Below are 18791 nucleotides of genomic sequence, written 5' to 3'. Positions count from 1 at the left end.
CGCAGATTAATTTCCCTTCATCAAATGTACAACTAAAATTGTGATTTACTTTTCATTACATTATTAATCCTTGAACATAGCCAAACCACCTGACCCATACTCTGCACTAGGAGAAGGGATTTTAGATCATGGGGGTGCAAAACTACATCCGCTTTGCCTTATCCGCTACACTAGAAGGGTTACAACTTTTCTAATTTACAAAATACAGTCAACCCTCGATTTAACGGACAAATGCGGACCAGCAGCAGTCCGTTGCTGGAAAAAGTCCGTTAATCGAAAATACCGTACTCCCACTACTGTACAGTGTACAGTCAAGTACTCTGCTATAGCGTAGACCATCTGTCACCGCAAATTCTAGCTTTTGCTTGGAAAACACGCCTACGATAAAACACTACAGTACTTTGATGGAGAGATGTATTACGCGTACCAAACATGTTTATACTGCGCAGATGCTCACGCTTAATAAACCAAAGACTGTACAGTACAACACAGTAGCAGTTTAAAGACACGTGAAATGCGTTCCTTGTTGGTATTTTGTATAGCCTGCGCGACTACAGTACACAAGTACATTTACAGTACACAACTTAAATGTAGATTAATCTGAGTCAGAGATGATCATCAACTCATCATGTCCATCCTCCTGAACATCAACCTCAGGGATGGCGGGACGATGACTGCAGCATGGGGCATCATTGTTCAGATTTTCAGGGGCAGGTGGGATGCGTAAGAGAAATGGAGACGACACAGATGGGTTGGCTGGAGCACCATGTTGAACAGAGCGGCTAGGGGCAAAGAAGCTGTTGATTTTTGTCTGGCGACCTCCCATATGCTGTTCTTTGATGATGTGCTCCCTGATCATCCTGAGCTTCCCATATTGGTGCGCCATCTCAGGTAGTTGGCTGTAGGCGGAGTAATCAATGAGGGCATCGATATAGCTCCGTAGAGTTGACAACTTCACCTTGGGGATTTCAATCGCCTCTTCCTCGTCACTGCTTTCCTCTTCTCCGCCATCCACCACAGATGCCACTATGTCGGCCTCAGACATGAACTGATACCCTGGGTCCAGATCTAATTCGTCCAGCCAGTCTGTTATATCATCGATGGAGGTGGATACCTCCCCACCACGCTGCAACATTTGGAGAAAATCTCCTGCCTCTATTCCTTCAAAGTTGGCCTCTGAATCTTTGTCCTCTAAGATTTTCTTCCATGAATTTGCGAGGACAGACACCTTAATGTCTTGCCACGCTGCTGCAAAGTTATAAATGGCTGAACGAATATTGTAATTTTTTATGTTGCTTAAGGTCCGCTGGCCCCTGGTGTCGACCTCAGCATCTGTTTCGTCCTCTACAATGACCAGGACCTCATCCAAGTAACGTCGGATGTAGCGCCTCTTCAAGGCGCTAATAATCCCCTGGTCCATTGGCTGTATAACCGATGTTGTATTAGGGGGCAGATAAAGGACCCTTATCTTGCCGTCAGCGCTTACAAGCTTCTCTTCACTAGGGTGCGCTGGGGCATTGTCGAGTATTAGAATCGCTCGTACATCATCAGGAGAAATCTTCAGCACTTCTTCTTGATATTTCCGAGTCGCAGGCACAAAATGCGAGAAAAACCAATCAGTGAATATTGCAGAGTTAAACCAAGCTTTCTTAGAGTTGTAGTAAACTACTGGCAGGTCACGCTCGACGTTTAATCCCTTAAATGCCCGTGGTTTCTTCGATTTGCCCACCACGGCTAGCTTCAGTCGGTGAGTACCGGTGGCATTGGACCCGACCAGGACCGACAGCCTTTCCTTGCTTCTCTTCTTCCCCTTGGTCTTCTCCTCACCCTGACGGACTTGAGAATTTTTCGGGAGAGAACGCCAAAAAATTCCCGTCTCGTCTGCGTTATATACTTGAGATAGGGTGAGGCCTGCGTCACTAATCAGCTTTGTTAATTTTTCGCGAAAGGGGGCCACACTTGCCGTATCTGCATCACCAGCCTCGCCATGCAGAACCTCGTTAAATAATCCGTGGCGATTTCGGAACCGCCAAAGCCACCCATCACTGCCCTTAAAATCGGTTAAGCCAAGACTGGTAGCAAGTTTAGCAGCAGCTGCGATTAACTCTGTCCCACGCACATTCACTCCACTGGACCGTTGTTGAACGTACCACTTCATAACTGCTGCGTCCAAAGATTGTTCCTTACCCATCTTCATATGTTTTCTGTTGCTCACTTTACCACCCTTGGAAGACGCCACATCAACACAATAAGACGTAGCGTATTTCAACAGCTTGTCCTTGCTCTTCTTAATGTCTGAGACTGTTTGTTTTTTGACACCATACTGATCGCAAACACTCGCAACGCTGGCCCCTTTTTCAAGCTTTTTGATCAGTTCTAGTTTCTGCATCACCGACAAGTTCACACGTTTACGTTTTTCATTTGGCTTAGACATAATGCACCGTACTAAACACAGGCAGGTTCTAACTGATTCTAAGGTGCACCGAATGAAGGCTCTTGCTAACAGAGTACAGAGTACGCTGATAGATCACAATACGCTGGTATTGTGACGTTGCGGGAGACTATTGTGACTATTGTGACGTTGTTTCTAATCGTTTCACGCATTCACGCAAGTAGCCTGGTGAATTCCAAAACAATAAAAACCGTTCTTTTGGTGCATTCTTTTACTCATAGATCTGCGCATATTGAGTCCGTTAAATCCGAAGTCCGTTAAATCGAAGTCCGTTAAATCCGAAGTCCGTTAAATCGAAGTCCGTTAAATCGAGGGTTGACTGTATTGCTCTTTTTATGGGTTATATAAGAGTAGTGAAGTTAATTTAAGTTGAAGTGAAGTTGAAGGAATTTAAATTTTTTTGTTCAAATCAAGCTTGTGACAAGAAGTAAAAAAATGATCAGTTTGGCAAGTGACCCTTCTATTGCCAGAAAAAAGGAGCTGCGCGAGTGCGCGTCCCTGAATGCAACCCCCCTCACGGGTAATATTTGGTTAGTTAACTTCTTACCACTATGGAAGATTTTCTGTGCGATTTATGAAATTTGTGCTGTGCAGTGATTCCCATCGAATCCCATCGATTGAAGCTGCAGAACACGTTAACCACGCCAGTCTATACAACGTCAATGCGACGTAATGCGATGGGAGTTGGTCTTGTTTTCTTGGCAGATTTGTACACAACAGAACACATCTCTCATTGGGTGTTACAAGGGGTGTGTCTCACTCTCAATTCTGATTAGTCAATTGTGTTTCATTTGGTCCAATAAGTGCCAAACTTTCTATGTTGGTCCTTCACTGTAAATTCCATCGCCGGATTCAATTTGTTTACATTTTTAAGAATTCGTTGTAATAACAATGCGAGTTGATGAAGCAATACATGAGTGTGTGTGATACTTTGTGTTTCATCGAGGACTTTTGCCTGTTTTTTGTTGTATCATTAAACGAATGTTATGAAAAATATAAAGTTTTAACTACTAATCTATTCTTTCTTCAACATACGTTATTGCATTTTTTGACTGGATTGATCGCTGCATCATGGGTGATGACGTCATCACAATGTCGGTGCTCTTGACATATCCAACATGGAAAGCAATACCAACAATACTGTACATAGATAGCAAAAATATGCAATTAGATGTTTGGGTGATAACGATTTTATGAAAAGTGTTTTTATTAGGGGCAATTTCAAGAATTTATCTCTATGTTTGTAAACCGTGCTGTAAAATGACTTTTGTTAATTTTTTTCTGTAAGTTTTGTTTCATAGAAATATGCTATGTCGTATTTTTTACTTAAATGTTACATTTTTATCGATTTGGTTTTGTTGGCAATTGTCACTGTGACTTTTTAATGATCTCGATCTCTTTTATAATAAAGTTGCAGAAGCTGATGAAAACGTGGCATTCAATTCAAAGGATTTGTAGTAGCCTAGACTCAGAAAAACACGCTTTTTTCGTTTTCAGTAGATTTTGAAACCCTCAGTTGGTGTAGGTTACTATCATCATCCAAATTCGGCTTTGCCCCCTTTAGTTGGGTGGCCGATAATTTGCATGCAGCAATTGCATTCACCACTTTTTATCTCATCTTGTCCAACGTATCTTCTTCTTTCACTCCAACCTTGTCTGCCTCATCTTTTTCTGTTCTTTTTGGATGTTTTCGTTTCTATTTCTTATTTACCTTCAAAGCAAATGGCTTTCTGAGAAAATTCCTTCCTCCCGGCTTACCATTTTACTCCATTTTCTCTTGCAAGTTAATGTATGGCAGAGTTGCCAAAGCCTACAATTTTTTAATAGCCAAAAACAGGTTTCAAACCAACCAAAAATTGTAAAAACAAACCAAAAATTTGTAAGATATTTTATACGTGGGCTACACTTAAAATGATCAAAACATTTGAAAAAACAAGTTTTGTTTATATTTGTGGATTTTATTTGTCGTCTGCCTCCCCACTTCCAGTGATGAGTAAACTCATCCAACCGTGGTCTCAGAGAGTAACTACTGATAACTTTTTTTGTCGTACACTGTAAAGTCTCAGCACGCAATATTTCACTCGGGTTGACCGTAAAAACGTTGTTTCAAACGCATTTCAATCAAAATTAACTATGCCTAACAAAGCAGATATTTTGAAAGCTTGTTGTGAATGAAAATGTAACATCAATACTTAAAAAATAACATATTCAAAAGGAGCCCAAACAACCGCCAAACCGAAAAATAAAACCCCAGTCAAGATCAAAAGCAACCCAATTTATGGGGAAACTTGGCAACCCTGGTTTATAGTCTCCCTCATCTATGCATTTTCATCAACTATTTAGTTTTTTTTCTCGTTTTTATCCTACCCATTGCTGTCAACATCGCCCAGGGCCGGGTTTAGGTGATGGGGGGCCCGGGGCACTATTAAATCGGGGGGGGGGCGTGCAAATAAAGTTTAAACATTACAAGGTAACTTAAAAGTCACCCACACCGCTAATGCCTTTACGCCAAGCCCAGTCACCACCTTGTGACTAACAATTAACCTTGAAAGAAAAAGGAAGCATTTTGCAGAAACTTCAAAATCTGAGAGAAAATAATAACACAAAATCACATTTTCCACGTCGGGGGCCCTTCAAAGGGAGGGAAGGGATGGAGGAAACACGTGGGCCTGGGCCCAACTACTTTTTTTTCTGGGTGGGCCTGGCCCACAAATTTCTTTGAAAAGGTAGCGAAAACGGCAAACTAGAGATAAGGAGTTCCAAAAAAAAGCTCTTCACTCATTTGTTACACACTAGTTTGATTACACAGGCCAACAAAAAAAAATTGGCACAAAAGGTGAGAGTCAATTTAGAGTATTTTAGGGCCCCTGTGAATGATGAAATCTAATCTTCAAACTTTTCTGTTTAGCCTAACTGTTGATGGGCAGCACATGTGGGTGTGGTTGCGAGTGATTGGTGGAGTAATCTATAAACCAATCGAATTGTTCTCTAAGGTTAAAACAATAATAACATTACATATTATGCAGTGCATGCATGTGGGCCTACTGTATAATGCTGCAGATTACTTCTCCGAGGTTGGTATTATAACTGTGTGTGTATTTTTCCTTTTTATTTGTGTGTACATCGCCATATTTTGTACAGTGCTATTAAGCAATTTAACAATTTTGTAATTTGTTTGGCCAAATCGGGCCTAAAAACGGAAATTTTTCGCTGGTTGGCACAAAAAGCAATCATGAAAACACAATGTATAAATGATTTGAAGTATTAGGAATGCAGCAATGTTATGGGGGTCTGGGGGGCGAAGCCTCCAGAAGTTTGGTTAACTTTGACTGCTACGCCTTTGGGCCCACCTACTTTTAAGATGGTTCCTCCATCCCTGGGCCCGGGGAAACTGCACCCTCTGCCCCCCCCCTTAAATCTGGGCCTGCCATTGCCGCTCTATTCTCAAGATTGCTGACTCATTCTCTTTCAGCAGGGTTAGAGATTAGTTACAAAACATTTCACTACCGCATAGTGCATGCATAATAGTGCCCATGGAAAAGTTGAAGTGTGCGCCCTTTTTACCAATATAAGTTAAATATTGCATACAAGCTTTTTATGAACAAATCACGAAGAAAATAAATATATTATTGCCGTTTTATTATGTTCAAAGGCAGTCACGTGAGATTGTTCGTCGCGCAACTTTTTTTTTTGTTCGTCAATAGAGCGCTGTGTTGATGCAACCGGCGGTGACCAACCTATAGATATGTTTTTTTTGTCTGATAACTGTGGATAAAAATAAAACGACCCAAGTCCGGCAGATTTTTTCAAAAACTAATATTAATTAATTTAATTTGTCGCCGACATTTGTTGGCATGTCGGTAGGTTTTGTGACCGATGGGTTGTAGGTTATGCTAACTAGAGATTGAAGAAACTGATAGGGAATCATTCCCAATCCCAACATTTAATAAAATTTTATTTAAAAAAATGCTATTCAGGCTTCCAGTGAAATTAAGTTGCAAACGACATACGGTATAAAGAGCGATAAGTTATTATTTCGAAAATACCCGAGTGCAGTGGTGCAAGATGTTAGCTGAACGGAAAAATTTGCTTCTCAGTGAAATATTTTGTCACAACAGGTTTTGCTTGGTCAAAATTTCCGCTCTATGCTTGCTTGCAATAACCAGGGCAGATGACTGAGAACAAAACCCCCTTGCACACCAGCTGCTGCGCATTCGCCAACTGAAATACCGTACTGTACAAAACTACGTGGTTGTATTCATTGAAAATTTTCCAAAACTTTCAATAATTTCGTGGGGATGTGCTTTGAAGACGTGAAATGTTTTGTCTTTTCGCTGAAGGACTTTTACAAGCGTTTTATTGCAAATATTGTTGCTGCAAGTGCAAGTCTTCCTATTCTTTAAGTAAACTCCAACCAGCGCTGTGTTAACGTCTGTTCAACATGCCAGCCTTTGATTGCAACAGTTGCCAGAATCATTTTCAGTTCCGATTCCCATTTTGTCAAAAAGAACAATGTGGTAAGAGCTTCAGTCCAATAATATGTAAATTCTCACATTTATGTTTAACTTTGTTTTATAAAGCCTTTATTAAAGGAACTTTTATATTGTTATTGAAATATGTCACTTAGTGGTGAACAGAGTCTCTTTATTAAATTGAACTGAATTATTATTACTGAACTGAATCTTAAAAAGATTAAATACGATTATTATTACGCGGAAAGAGAACAGAGATATAAACAAACTTTGGAGCTATCAAATGCAAAAACAGCTTTCAAACAATCAAAGCTTTGTTTGCTCTGTGCTGTGCGGTTGTAAAATAAGTTAATGCGGTCATGTGCTCAAGATTACAAAACATCTTCCTAACGTTGCAACAATGTCCTATCACACTTTTTTTTACGCAAAACTTCGTCTTCTCCGCCTGGATAATGTTTAAATCTTTACTGCACTGGGGGCAATCTCATGCAAACTGCGGTAATCCGAAAGGAATGCTCGACAATCTGTGGACTTTCTACGCGGTCAAAAACAATCTTGGCAGTTTTCCAACAACATCGATTTCCTGTTATCGCAAGCTTCTAGGAACCAACTAGCAAATCAGTCCTTGTTTAGGTTTAGGCTACATCGAGACGTTGAAACAATGTAAAACAGAACTTATTTGTTAGCTGGGATGCTTGGGTAGCATGGGCCACTGGGCATGAAACTACTGTAGGCTATATGAGTATGTGGCAATTGACCTTTGCTGTGATATCTCGAGCATTTGATAACCAATTTCAGATTCTCGGAAACGGTGTTTACAAGGTTTGCACAAACAGAGTGGTTATGTAACCAACAAAAGACGCTATTTAGTGGTGGGAATGCAAAAACCAATCTTGTTTTCGATCATGTGATGACGGGGGCGTCCTGTTTGCACAACGACACAACTTTTTGAACACTGGAAAATATGTGTTGTTGTGAAACCAACATCTCAAACCGTACTTCAAGTGTTGCCTTAAGTTTCTGACTGCGACTTTCACCAACTCCGTAGCGGACTGATACTGGTCAATTACGTCAATTTTATGTTAGTGTACAGTAAGTCGAGTTATAAAAAAGACTTTAAAAATGGCATCTATTGAGCTCTTTTTTGAGGGAAACAGTGAGTCTGGATAATAATGTGATCGCATTGTAACCTTATTGAAAAGATGCTAAAGTCAAAGAAAGGATCAGGCACTAAGGCACTTCCTCTATGGGCGAGCACAAATCTAAAACTTCAACGAATCATTAAATGACACAAAACTCTAAAGTTTTTGCTCGAAGTCAGTCTTTATACCATCGACAAGACTGACTTCGAGCAAAAACTTCAGAGTTTTGTTGCATTGTAACCTAAAACTTAAAAACCTGCAATGGCTGAAACGCTTTGTACTTGCAAAGCAATAAAATAAACTATATATATAGTATACCCTTTGGGCCTTATTACAAGTGTGTGACAGATAGAAAAAAGCCACAACCGTTATGTGCACAACTTTTTTTATTCACACCATCAACAAACGCAATGGAATTTACAAAATATGTAAATTTTCCAAGTTGAGCAAATTGTTCCGAATGAGATAACGTAAAATATCACATCATCAAAAAATTTAGACATTCGTAAAAAGTATTAGATGATCAAATTTTTACCATGCAAGCTACGCACAGTCACAATAAGGGCTCATTTAGAAGGTGAACAATACAACAAAGTACATTTCTCTATCAAAGATCAATAAAAAAAAACGACAGCAAAGCTAAATGTTCAGTTTTGTCCACCTCTGGCCTAAACACTTGATCAAAGAGCAAAGCGGTTAAATCATTGGTCATTTTGGGTTAATTCAACTTAATGTAATAAAACATTGGATGATTTCGATATGTTGCCACGGCACCCAACCCAGACAACAAAATCCGTCATTTTTACATTGATTCAACGTATGTAATCAATGGAGAAATGACGGATTGTGCTGGCTGAGAACATGTGGTAGGTAAGTTCAGATATATTTTTACAATTTAAAGGTTGATCGAAAATGTAAAAAGCGATCAGCAAATGTACAGTATAGCAACTTTTGAACTAGTATTCTGTTACTTTAATGATGCAATAATGAAACAACAAGAAGTCAAACATGTTGCTTTGTTAGACAGCACTTTGACATAAAAAGATAAAGCCTAAACAACAAAAAGAGTAATGGGCAACATATACGTATTTCACAAGGTGATGAGACCAATACAAGATGTTTTCATCTGACTGAATCGCAACTTGTGACAAATTGTAACCAGAATTTTCTAACTTGTTACATAAGCAGTTAGTAATTAGCCAACATCAATTAACGTGGAATACATACCAAATCACAACTGGTTTCGCCACTACTGTAAGTTTGGCCTGTTGTCAAAGCTGACAACGAGCTGAAAAATGTCTCCACATCTTTTCAATTATTTTACCCAAAAACTTCTAACTTAATCAAAGATCTCATGCTAACTAAGCAAAAATCCAACTGGTTAACAACCCATGTTTTCGCTGAGATTGTTTTCTCAATCGTTAAACCAAAACGTTTACTAATAGTTTCAACCCTAAAGCTTTCACCATGGCAGTTACTGTAAAGCGGATTTTTCATTTTCAAACAAAAGAGTGGCCAAAATACTGAGCGTCTATATTTGGAAAAGCGTGCAAGTACAAGAACGGACAAAAAAAATCAAAGCTGCTTCTATGGCACGAAGCATGTGACTTTCGTGATGGTTAGTTATTAATTATATTACCCCTACAAATTTGCAAACTTGCCCCAAACCACAAACGCGAGCTAAGGTTCCAAAAACGCGAGCTAAGGTGAGGTTACTGTGGTCTGGGAATAGACCAAGCAACAGTCAATTTCCAGAAATGTGTCACAATGTGCACTAAGCAACTATACACCCTACTCTGCAGTTAAATGGCAAGCTGTGGTACTCACAAATGAAAAATAAACCAACAAAATGTCGAACAAATAACAACTCACAATTAGTGATAAGGAGGACACAAGTGTGTTCCGCCATGAAAAATAATATGTATATATATAATCCTTACATTTGTGAGTGACAGTGTTCGAACAACACTTCACATGGTCCTTCTATTCGCTCTCTCCCACTGGGAGCCAAGAGAGGCCTCCCACTCAATGATACAAAGCTGCAACTTTAATGACCTTAATTTCAACGAATGGTCAGACCATGTTCCGTTGTAAATGTAGAATTACTCATTTATTTAATAAAACTTTTAAATATAAAATGCAAATTTTTCCGGATTGAATTGAACCACAGTTGACAGAAACGCACGTTTTATGAAAAAACTCTGCAAATTAATCACCCCTTAAAAATTTAAAACAGTAACGAAATAATGAAGTACTACAAAAGATATCTATCGTACACTGTACAGCAACACAGATACAACTACACATGAAGGTCCACAAAGTCCAAGAGAAGCAAAAACTACAAACGATAAAGACTTTTACTTTTTTTTACGAATAGTTTGATTAAGCGTGGTGAAGTATATTATGATTTTTTTTATGGTTTGATTACAATTTTGGAAAAAATAAAAACAAAGTTTTTTTAGACCAAAAAGTTGCTTTATTTTGCTATTCTCGAACGGTTGTGGCCTGATCATCAACACTACAATGATAAAATGGAGACATGCATTGTTGAGCATTTTACATTGCACTGCAACATTCTTACAGATAAATCTACTGACATTGGTATCAGTGGAACTGGATATGAAGAAGCGCTTCAAGAAAAGAGTCGTTGTTAGCTATATACAAAGATCGTACCAAAACCAATGGGCACGTTGTAGCAAAGGTTTTGGCTTTAGTTCTAAGCAGTAGGCAAGAAATGTCAGAAAAAAATTGCTGATGGTGCAATTAAGTTTAGTAATTCTTAAAAAAGCAGTACAGCGTTGACTTAAGTTGCTGAAAGTAGTGAAACGGTGAGAAAATTTGTCTTCCAACGTCATCTTCTCTTGTTGTTGAGCTTTTGAAACTTAACTTCTCTATTAAAGCTTTTTATTACTGCCCCCCCCCAAAAAAAAAGTTTTAAAATGATAACACAAAACCAAGCTTGATATCAACAAATAACAGGTGAAAATCAACAAATGCGAGTGACATAAACAATTCAGGCACAAAATAAACTAAATTAGCAAAAAAAGTTAAAACAAATCGGTTAGGTTGTGGATAGATAGGTCAACGGTGGGGTTTGATGTAGAGCAGGAGATGGATCGCCAAAAATCGGTTTAGGAAAAGACAGAGCAATTGTAACTAGAGTCTAACAAATGATAATATGCTATATATCAAAAACGTCGCTCATGCGGAGGTTTAGCAGAGCATAAGAATGGCAAGATACCAACATACAATCGTTTTTATCGCCAACGTTACTAGACGGTGAAATGGTAAAAATTAATTCGTTGCAAAAATGCAGTTGAATGAAAATTTTCTCTGATTCTGTATAATAACTCAATTAAAATAATGTCCGCTCTGAGAAAACCACCTTTTTAACCGTGATGACACAGAATGGAAAATTTCACTAGGAAAAAGATAAAAAAAATGATAAAATCGAGTTTACTGAATAACAGTTTTAACAAATTTTCCAATTAACCATAAACAAACATAGCTAAGCAACACTACAACATTTAACATTCTAACAAACAAAAATAAAGTAAAGCAAACGTTTTTAGCTACATATATAGCATAGCCCTTATCAAGCCAAAAATAAAATATTACATTGTTATACTGCATGTTTCTCAAGAACTTTTTATATAAGATGTAATATTCTATTTTAGGTTTGATATGGGCTATATGTAACCAAAAACTTCGTTTCATTTTATTTTTGTTAGAGTGTTACATGTTGTTGTGTTGCTCAGCTATGTTAGTTTATGGTAGAAAAAAGTAACCTCTCTACCCAAATTTTCCAATTTAATAAACTTCAAAACAATCAAATAGAGCTCTAAAGTCAAAATTAGGAAATGTCGCCACTCGCAATAAGAACAAACAGACACCTTACATTTCAAACCACCATCTGGTTTAAGCACATAACCACTGGTTCCCAACTAGGGCTCCCCAGACCGCAAGGGGTGAGTGAAAAGCTTTTAAAGGGGTCCATAAATACCGTAGTTTTGCAAAAAAGTATTAAAATTAGACCAGTAAAATTGATATGATGCTTAAGATAATTCTGCAGAACTGTCACTCAGGATCACACAACGTTTCAGGAGCCGCAGATTTGATAACTCGTGATTACAAAGAGGTTGGAAACTATTGGTTTAATTGTTGCTTGGAGTTAGTCTAGCTAGACGCTTCGGGTTTAACTTTATGGCAATCAACAAAAAGTGTACTAAAAAAAATAAATAAAAAAAACAATAAACATAAATAAAACAGAACAATATACAAAAGTTTATGTTGCCTTTTTATTCCGTATTGTTATTTTTTATCTACAATGTGACGTCACAATAAAAACAAACCTAGCAATCAACTAACAACAAAAATTGAAACAATAAGAATAGCACGGCACAAAATTTCTACTCTACTTTTACTTTCTGTGTTTCAGTCACAGGAATACCTTCGACTGAATCACCGGATATCGCAAGCTTACTATTTTCTCTATCGGAGGTGCTGGCGTCCCGCTTAGCAGCATCCGACATCTCCTGTCGCTTGCGAAGGAGTCGCCGTCTCTTGATTTGACGGTTCTTGACAACACTTAATGCGATGCCGAGTTGGGCGAGGTAGTAGGTTGTCATGACGATCCAGCGTTGGTGAGGCACGTCAGAGTGAAACCGGTTGATGGCCAAGCAGGAGTCCGAGATGGAAAAGGAGATTGCGCCAAGACAGGCCGCTAGCTCAGTCCACTTCTTGTGGCTGCTGCCGTTCACTCCGGCGCGAACATCGTCAATGCAACTGCCAAAGAAAAACAGTCTCTTGTTGCCAATGTCTCAGTCACATGCCACTGGCTCAATATTGTCACTTTTTAGCTTATAGACACTCAAGGGATAGACTCTCAGCCCCAGAAGATCAAACGATGAAGAGACGGTAACAACCTTAGCCTGTTAAAAACATTGACCAATTGAGTTTTATCCAGATCCGAACCTGAAATCCTATTCCACAGCAAGAAAAACTAAATTGTAAAACACCTATGGTCATGCGAGTTACAATGCTCAACGATGGTGGCTTGCTTTGGTGCAACCTTTCCCTGCGAACCATCTTATCATTGATGGTGCAAATTAGGCTGCGGTAAGACTTCAGGCAACGACACTTTACATGGATGACCAACCAGTCTCAACACTGATGAGGCAAAAACTTGACATTTTAAACGTCACTGCGTTGAAATTTTTTTTTCGACAAAAATAATATTAATAAAACTGTCTTATCCATAAACATAAATAAACATAAGTCGCACAGTGAGATACCGGAAACGTGTGGCATCCGGAGTTTATGAGTAACTGCATAACCCAAGCGTTTTTAAAAAATAGTTGGCCAGCTGGGTATTTTTATTTCAAATTAGATTTTTTTGTTAACTTCCCTAAGCAAGCGTTAGAATAGTATGATACTGCAATTATTAGAACAGTGCTTACAGCTTTAAAACAACGCAATACTCACCAATACGGAGCACATGAGTCATCTCTTACCTATTGTCAATATCTATTAGATTACACAACATGTCTAAGAGGTACATGCTATCATTGTTCATTGTTTAGCACCAGTACTTTTCAATTTCATTGTTTGAATCTCTAACATTCGAATCTGTTTACCACCAAATGTGGGGTGGATAACTGAGAGGCGGAAAATACGTGGCCAACTGCGGAACCTTGTTAGTGCGACGCCCGTCCAAAGCACACAAAGCACTCACTGACACGGCTGCAGGTAAACAAGGCTTTCTTTGGTTTCTTACCTTTATTTTAAAGACTCAACACTAGGCATAAGCTTTAAAATGTCAAAACAGCAAATGTGCATAGTTGCATATGCATCTATTCATACCGAATGCTACTTGGACGACTCACCGAATTCTGGCCAACGCTCTCCAGTTCATGAACAGTATGACCATGATGTAACCAAGCACAGCTATCTTCAACGCCATATCGGTTAGCCCGTTGTAAATATACCAGTATATTATTGCTGTCAAGGGTAAGAGCTTCAAATAGAGCGAAGGTCGCAATGGTTTGAAGCCAAACGCAAAAATGTACATGACATGCGCAACTCCAAAAGCGCCAGCGCCTACAAACACAAAAATAAAGCAACGTTTTCATAAATAAGTTTTACTGAGTAATTTTTTACTACAATGAGTAAGTAAGTTTTCAGTGAGAAACAGTGGTTAGAAAACCTGGTCAATGAGAACTAAAATTAAAGAGCCCAAAATGCAGATGGAGGCTAAACTCATGTTACACTTTGAAAACTAAACCTTTTTCATCTTCAGTGGTCCATTTTCATTCAATTTACAAAACATTTTCTTATTTTCGACTCTTTAATTTTTGACCAAAATTGTACTACCACATCCAAACTATAGAGATGTTATTTATTAAAACTTATCTTGACAAAATTCGTTTCAATACATAATGCAAATGGCTGGATGACCAGAAATAACTACAAAACTGTTTGCTATGTAGTATGTACCAATTAATGGTCCAAGGACTCCAAGCAGACGAGCGATAGGGATCCACATAAGCCATGCTCGAAAATGTTTCAACTTAAAGCATCACAAGTATTACTTTGAACATATGAGTCATTCCATTGTAATTCAACAAATGGTGAACACCACCATCTCTTAGATGTTCTTCATTTTTACATATTTGGTACATATTTTAGAATGATTTTCATAACTGTTGGAATTTTTTTGATACCTTGTGTCGTTTTCAAGTTATTGCAATTTAAAATTTGACATTTTTGCCACTAGTGGCGCCATTGTGCGTGGGAATATTTTGGGAAAATGCTGTATCTGTTTTATTTTTATTTGCTGTTTTATTTGTTTTATTTGTTTGATTTTTGTTTTATTTGCTGTATCAGATGTATCTGTTTTCATCAAACAATTTCAACTATATCATGCTCCAATGAGGATTGGTCTCTTCACCAACATTCTAATGTACTGCAGAAGAGCAAACTTGAATGTATCACCTTTCTTATTAAAACGCTGTTGCTATATGAAAGTAAACTACTGGTAATGGATATTCACAAACAGTTGATGTATTAAAGCATAGCTTAAAAGGTAGAAACTACTGCAATGGCTTTGAAAATGAGTTTAGTGGTCTTTTTATCATATGTTCAATACTCAAAAATGTGAAACTAAAGTCCTACACAAAAGCAACATCACATGTAAACTAATGAATCTCACCATGCAAGAAGTACCCTTCATCTGCATATACTAAACAGAAATCACCAAGCATAGAGAGCAATAGACCAGCTAAAATATATCGAGAATATTGATTCTTTGACGTGAAGCTGAATCCATCATACCTGAAGCAATAACAACGTTTATAAGTTAACACATCCATGGTAGCACCATGCTTTTAAATATATAAATGGTAACCAAACTTGCTTTACACTGGAAATAGCCTACATGTGACAAATGTGAAGAAAGGAACCATGGCCCCATCATTCTTTGCTAACAATACATTACACATTTTCTACAATTTGTTTAATTTTGCATCTGAATTATCTTCAAAGCTAAACTATGATGTAAAGGCCAGAGGTTTTATGTCTAACTTCTGCTTTCACCAATTAACCATGCCTATCATGCCATCATGCTTATCTTGTCCGATGCATTGAATGAAATCCACACAAAGTTAAAGGCAAGGAATTGGACATTGCAGAATAAAGGAAAAATAGACTTTGCATAATGAGAACTCTTGAGAATCTCCATGAACACTGAACAGTACATATATTGATTTCCATTAAGGATAGGGGATCTGACTAAGAAGCAGCAGGCCAGCGATTCTCCATCAAGTATCAATTAATCATCCTTTATAATGAAAGTAATTTGCGTTCTTCTGGTGACTATTTACTAGGTTACCTCCTGATGTTAAAGATGATAACTAGCTTTTGTATTTCCGACGTTTCGTCAGTCAGCACGACTGACTTTATCAAGGTGGCTAAAACAGGTTAACACAACCTGTTCAGCAACGATGGCACAACACAAAAACGTACTGATAAAATGAATAAAGTAAGCAGCAAGAATCAGAATTAAAACACGCAACAAGACACCTAGAGGTTAAACTGAATGCAGTGAATGCCTAAAACCAGTAGGCTGCTTTCCAACAGCGTAAATTTATCTATCTATTGGGCCACGGTGGCCCAATAGATAGATAAATTTACGCTGTTGGAAAGCAGCCTACTGGTTTTAGGCATTCACTGCATTCAGTTTAACCTCTAGGTGTCTTGTTGCGTGTTTTAATTCTGATTCTTGCTGCTTACTTTATTCATTTTATCAGTACGTTTTTGTGTTGTGCCATCGTTGCTGAACAGGTTGTGTTAACCTGTTTTAGCCACCTTGATAAAGTCAGTCGTGCTGACTGACGAAACGTCGGAAATACAAAAGCTAGTTATCATCTTTAACATCAGGAGGTAACCTAGTAAATAGTCACCAGAAGAACGCAAATTACTTTCATTATAAAATGCCTGGTGAACAGTCTCTCTCTGTTTTTAATCATCCTTTGTTACAAAAATACATGGAAAATCAGCAGAGCCCTATTGGCATATGCATTTCGCTCTGCTACTGTAGAGCATCATTAGTGCCTTATTCACATAGAATCTATTCTATTTGATTCTGTTCATGATTCTATTTGAATAAGGCACTAATGATGCTCTACAGTAGTAGAGCGAAATGCATATTGCATATGCCAATAGGGCTCTACTGATTTTCCATGTATTCTCCATGAACAGGTTTGGCTGTTGAAAGTTTGATTCTAAATATAAACCTAACCTACTCTTTCAACATTAATATTAACAATTCTTACCACAAGACAAAAATACAAAGCGTAAGAGTAGGAAGACATTTTAACAAAGCAACAACAAGGTTTGGTGGATTGATTTCGGGAACCAAAACCAAATAAATGCAGGCGGTTTTTAGAAATGGAACAAGCCGAGGGCCAAAGTAAGAAAATTTGGTGTGCTGAAAAACATAAAACATCAGTGTGTTAAACATTTTTATAGACTTTAAGTTTACAGAGGTGCTGATAATGGATGTAACGATAGAGAATGTACTTTGATTTAAGTCACATTAACTGTTTAAAATCAGTATGCAATCACTAGCTGTGAACTAAAGTTTCCCCAGTTCTTTTGCATACTGCATTACATTCTACCAAAGACTAAATGAAAAACTTCACAAAAAGTATCTACCAGCAAGAGCATTATTGCAGAATAAGTCTACTAAAGTTTTTTATAAGTGAAGAAAAACATCAGATCCCAGGCCGGTCCGTATTTTTTCAATAGCTTAACTTCACCCATTTAAAAAGCAATAACACACTAACACAACCTGCTTAATGTATACCGTACTTCTAAACTGATTGTTAAGACAAAAGATACAAGGTGTAACAATTTTTGGAGCTGGTATACAAGTCCCCCCCCCCTGCTACCTCATGACAAAGACAGGACTCCACCAAACATATAGGGTGAAACTACTCTACCTTTGCTTTACTATTCACACACTTCAATCCACATGTTTTGATCAATTCCTCTTTGTCATGAGTTACCAAGGGGGGTGGAGAGGGGACTTGTATACCAGCTCCCAATTTTCAAACATATGTTACCGTAGAATTTACCTATAGTGATACCTGACAGGACTGTAGAAAAAGTGTCACTATAACCGAAGTGTCACTATAGGCGAATTCTATGGTAGTGTATGCAAACTGGACTTTGCAACAGATGTCACTATATAGGCGAAATCTCACTATATAGCCGAAGTCACAAAAGGCGAATTCTACAGTATTTTTGCTAACACTACAAAGTAGGCAACACTTACCTTGCTATCGTTACAGCACATCACATCTTCATCAGAAGAACAGCAAGACATTGCTCACTTGGATTAAATGCAAAAAACTTATAACACAATTTTTTCAGGTAATTTTTTTCAAGAGAAACTACACTAAAAGCAAGCAACATAGTTTTATACACAGCCCAACAACTTCTCTCAGGAATTTTCAGAACTAATTTTTCTCATTATTTGATTGCTATTGGTGCACTACATCAACCTTAAGTAAAACTTCTGAAGCCAGTTCTGATAGCTCAATTGGTTAGCGCGTCACTTCTAAACGAAGAAGCTTCAAGATCAAGCGGCGTTGGTTCGACTCTCGGGGTGTGCGTTTGAGCAATGCACGTTAAGGACTGCTCTCCATTCAGCGGCATCTAATGGATGGAATAGTTCCCCGGCAACAAGACTTCAACAATCGGAAACTTCACTCTGTCAATCTCGGTGACCGAGCCTGTGTCAGTGATTCAAAGCCTCTACAAGTATGCGAAACTGTCAGGATTAAGCTCTGCAAGAAGCTTTCCCAGTCCGAGGATAAAAATTCAATCAATCAATCAATCAACTTCTGAAGCGGAAAGGTTCTGAAGAAAACTTCTGAAGTGGAAAGGTTCTGAAGCGGGATGGGAAAGATGTGGATGGTGGACGATGTATTAAAGGAAGGGATGGAAAACTTGGTTTCAGTGAGAAAGTTTGTGAAAGAGTTTGGAAAGAACATAATATGGAGGTGATAATGAACGAGGAAAACGATTGGGACCAAAACGTGGAAGTAGACGTGGTAGCCTAATTGTCTAATGTCTAGCAAATGGATGCTCCAAGTGTACAGTATGTGTCATTGTGGTTTTGACGTGTTTGCGTGGTTTGCCTAATTTATCATGTTTTCTAAT

At 38.2% G+C, this 18791-nt stretch overlaps 2 protein-coding genes across 2 annotated transcripts in view; one reads left to right on the top strand and one right to left on the bottom strand.

Moving 5' to 3' along the window:
- The window catches only part of LOC145785113 (dynein axonemal heavy chain 10-like), a 68188-nt gene extending 64312 nt beyond the window's left edge, over positions 1 to 3876 (top strand). The window contains exon 94 of the mRNA XM_082596815.1: positions 3047 to 3876. Coding sequence (XP_082452941.1) covers positions 3047 to 3228 — 182 coding nt within the window. The 3' untranslated portion in view covers positions 3229 to 3876. The remainder of the gene's footprint in view (positions 1 to 3046) is intronic.
- Positions 3877 to 8440: 4564 nt separating this feature from the next.
- On the bottom strand, positions 8441 to 18026 carry LOC145785369 (lysoplasmalogenase TMEM86A-like). Its single transcript, XM_082597024.1, has 5 exons — positions 17902 to 18026; positions 16898 to 17052; positions 15277 to 15398; positions 13952 to 14165; positions 8441 to 12851 (listed from the first exon to the last, which is right to left on the bottom strand). Exons 1-5 carry the CDS (start codon positions 17950 to 17952, stop codon positions 12476 to 12478), a joined length of 918 nt encoding a protein of 305 aa, XP_082453150.1. The 5' UTR covers positions 17953 to 18026; the 3' UTR covers positions 8441 to 12475.
- Positions 18027 to 18791: the final 765 nt, after the last annotated feature.

Source organism: Aplidium turbinatum, chromosome 16, assembly GCF_918807975.1.
Source record: "Aplidium turbinatum chromosome 16, kaAplTurb1.1, whole genome shotgun sequence".
In the NCBI taxonomy this organism is placed as follows: Eukaryota; Metazoa; Chordata; class Ascidiacea; order Aplousobranchia; family Polyclinidae; genus Aplidium; species Aplidium turbinatum.
Note: the sequence above shows the minus strand (reverse complement) of the source record. Positions and strands in the feature narration are given on the sequence as shown.

Bases quoted from the DNA above. Each gene is read 5' to 3' on its own strand.
- LOC145785369 (XM_082597024.1), bottom strand. From the start codon at position 17,952: ATGTCTTGCTGTTCTTCTGATGAAGATGTGATGTGCTGTAACGATAGC. The intron at 17,053-17,901 runs GTAAGTGTTGCC...TATGTTTTTCAG, and splicing joins TGTGCTGTAACGATAGCAAG to CACACCAAATTTTCTTACTT. The intron at 14,166-15,276 runs GTGAGATTCATT...TTGTGTTTGTAG, and splicing joins TGAAGGGTACTTCTTGCATG to GCGCTGGCGCTTTTGGAGTT.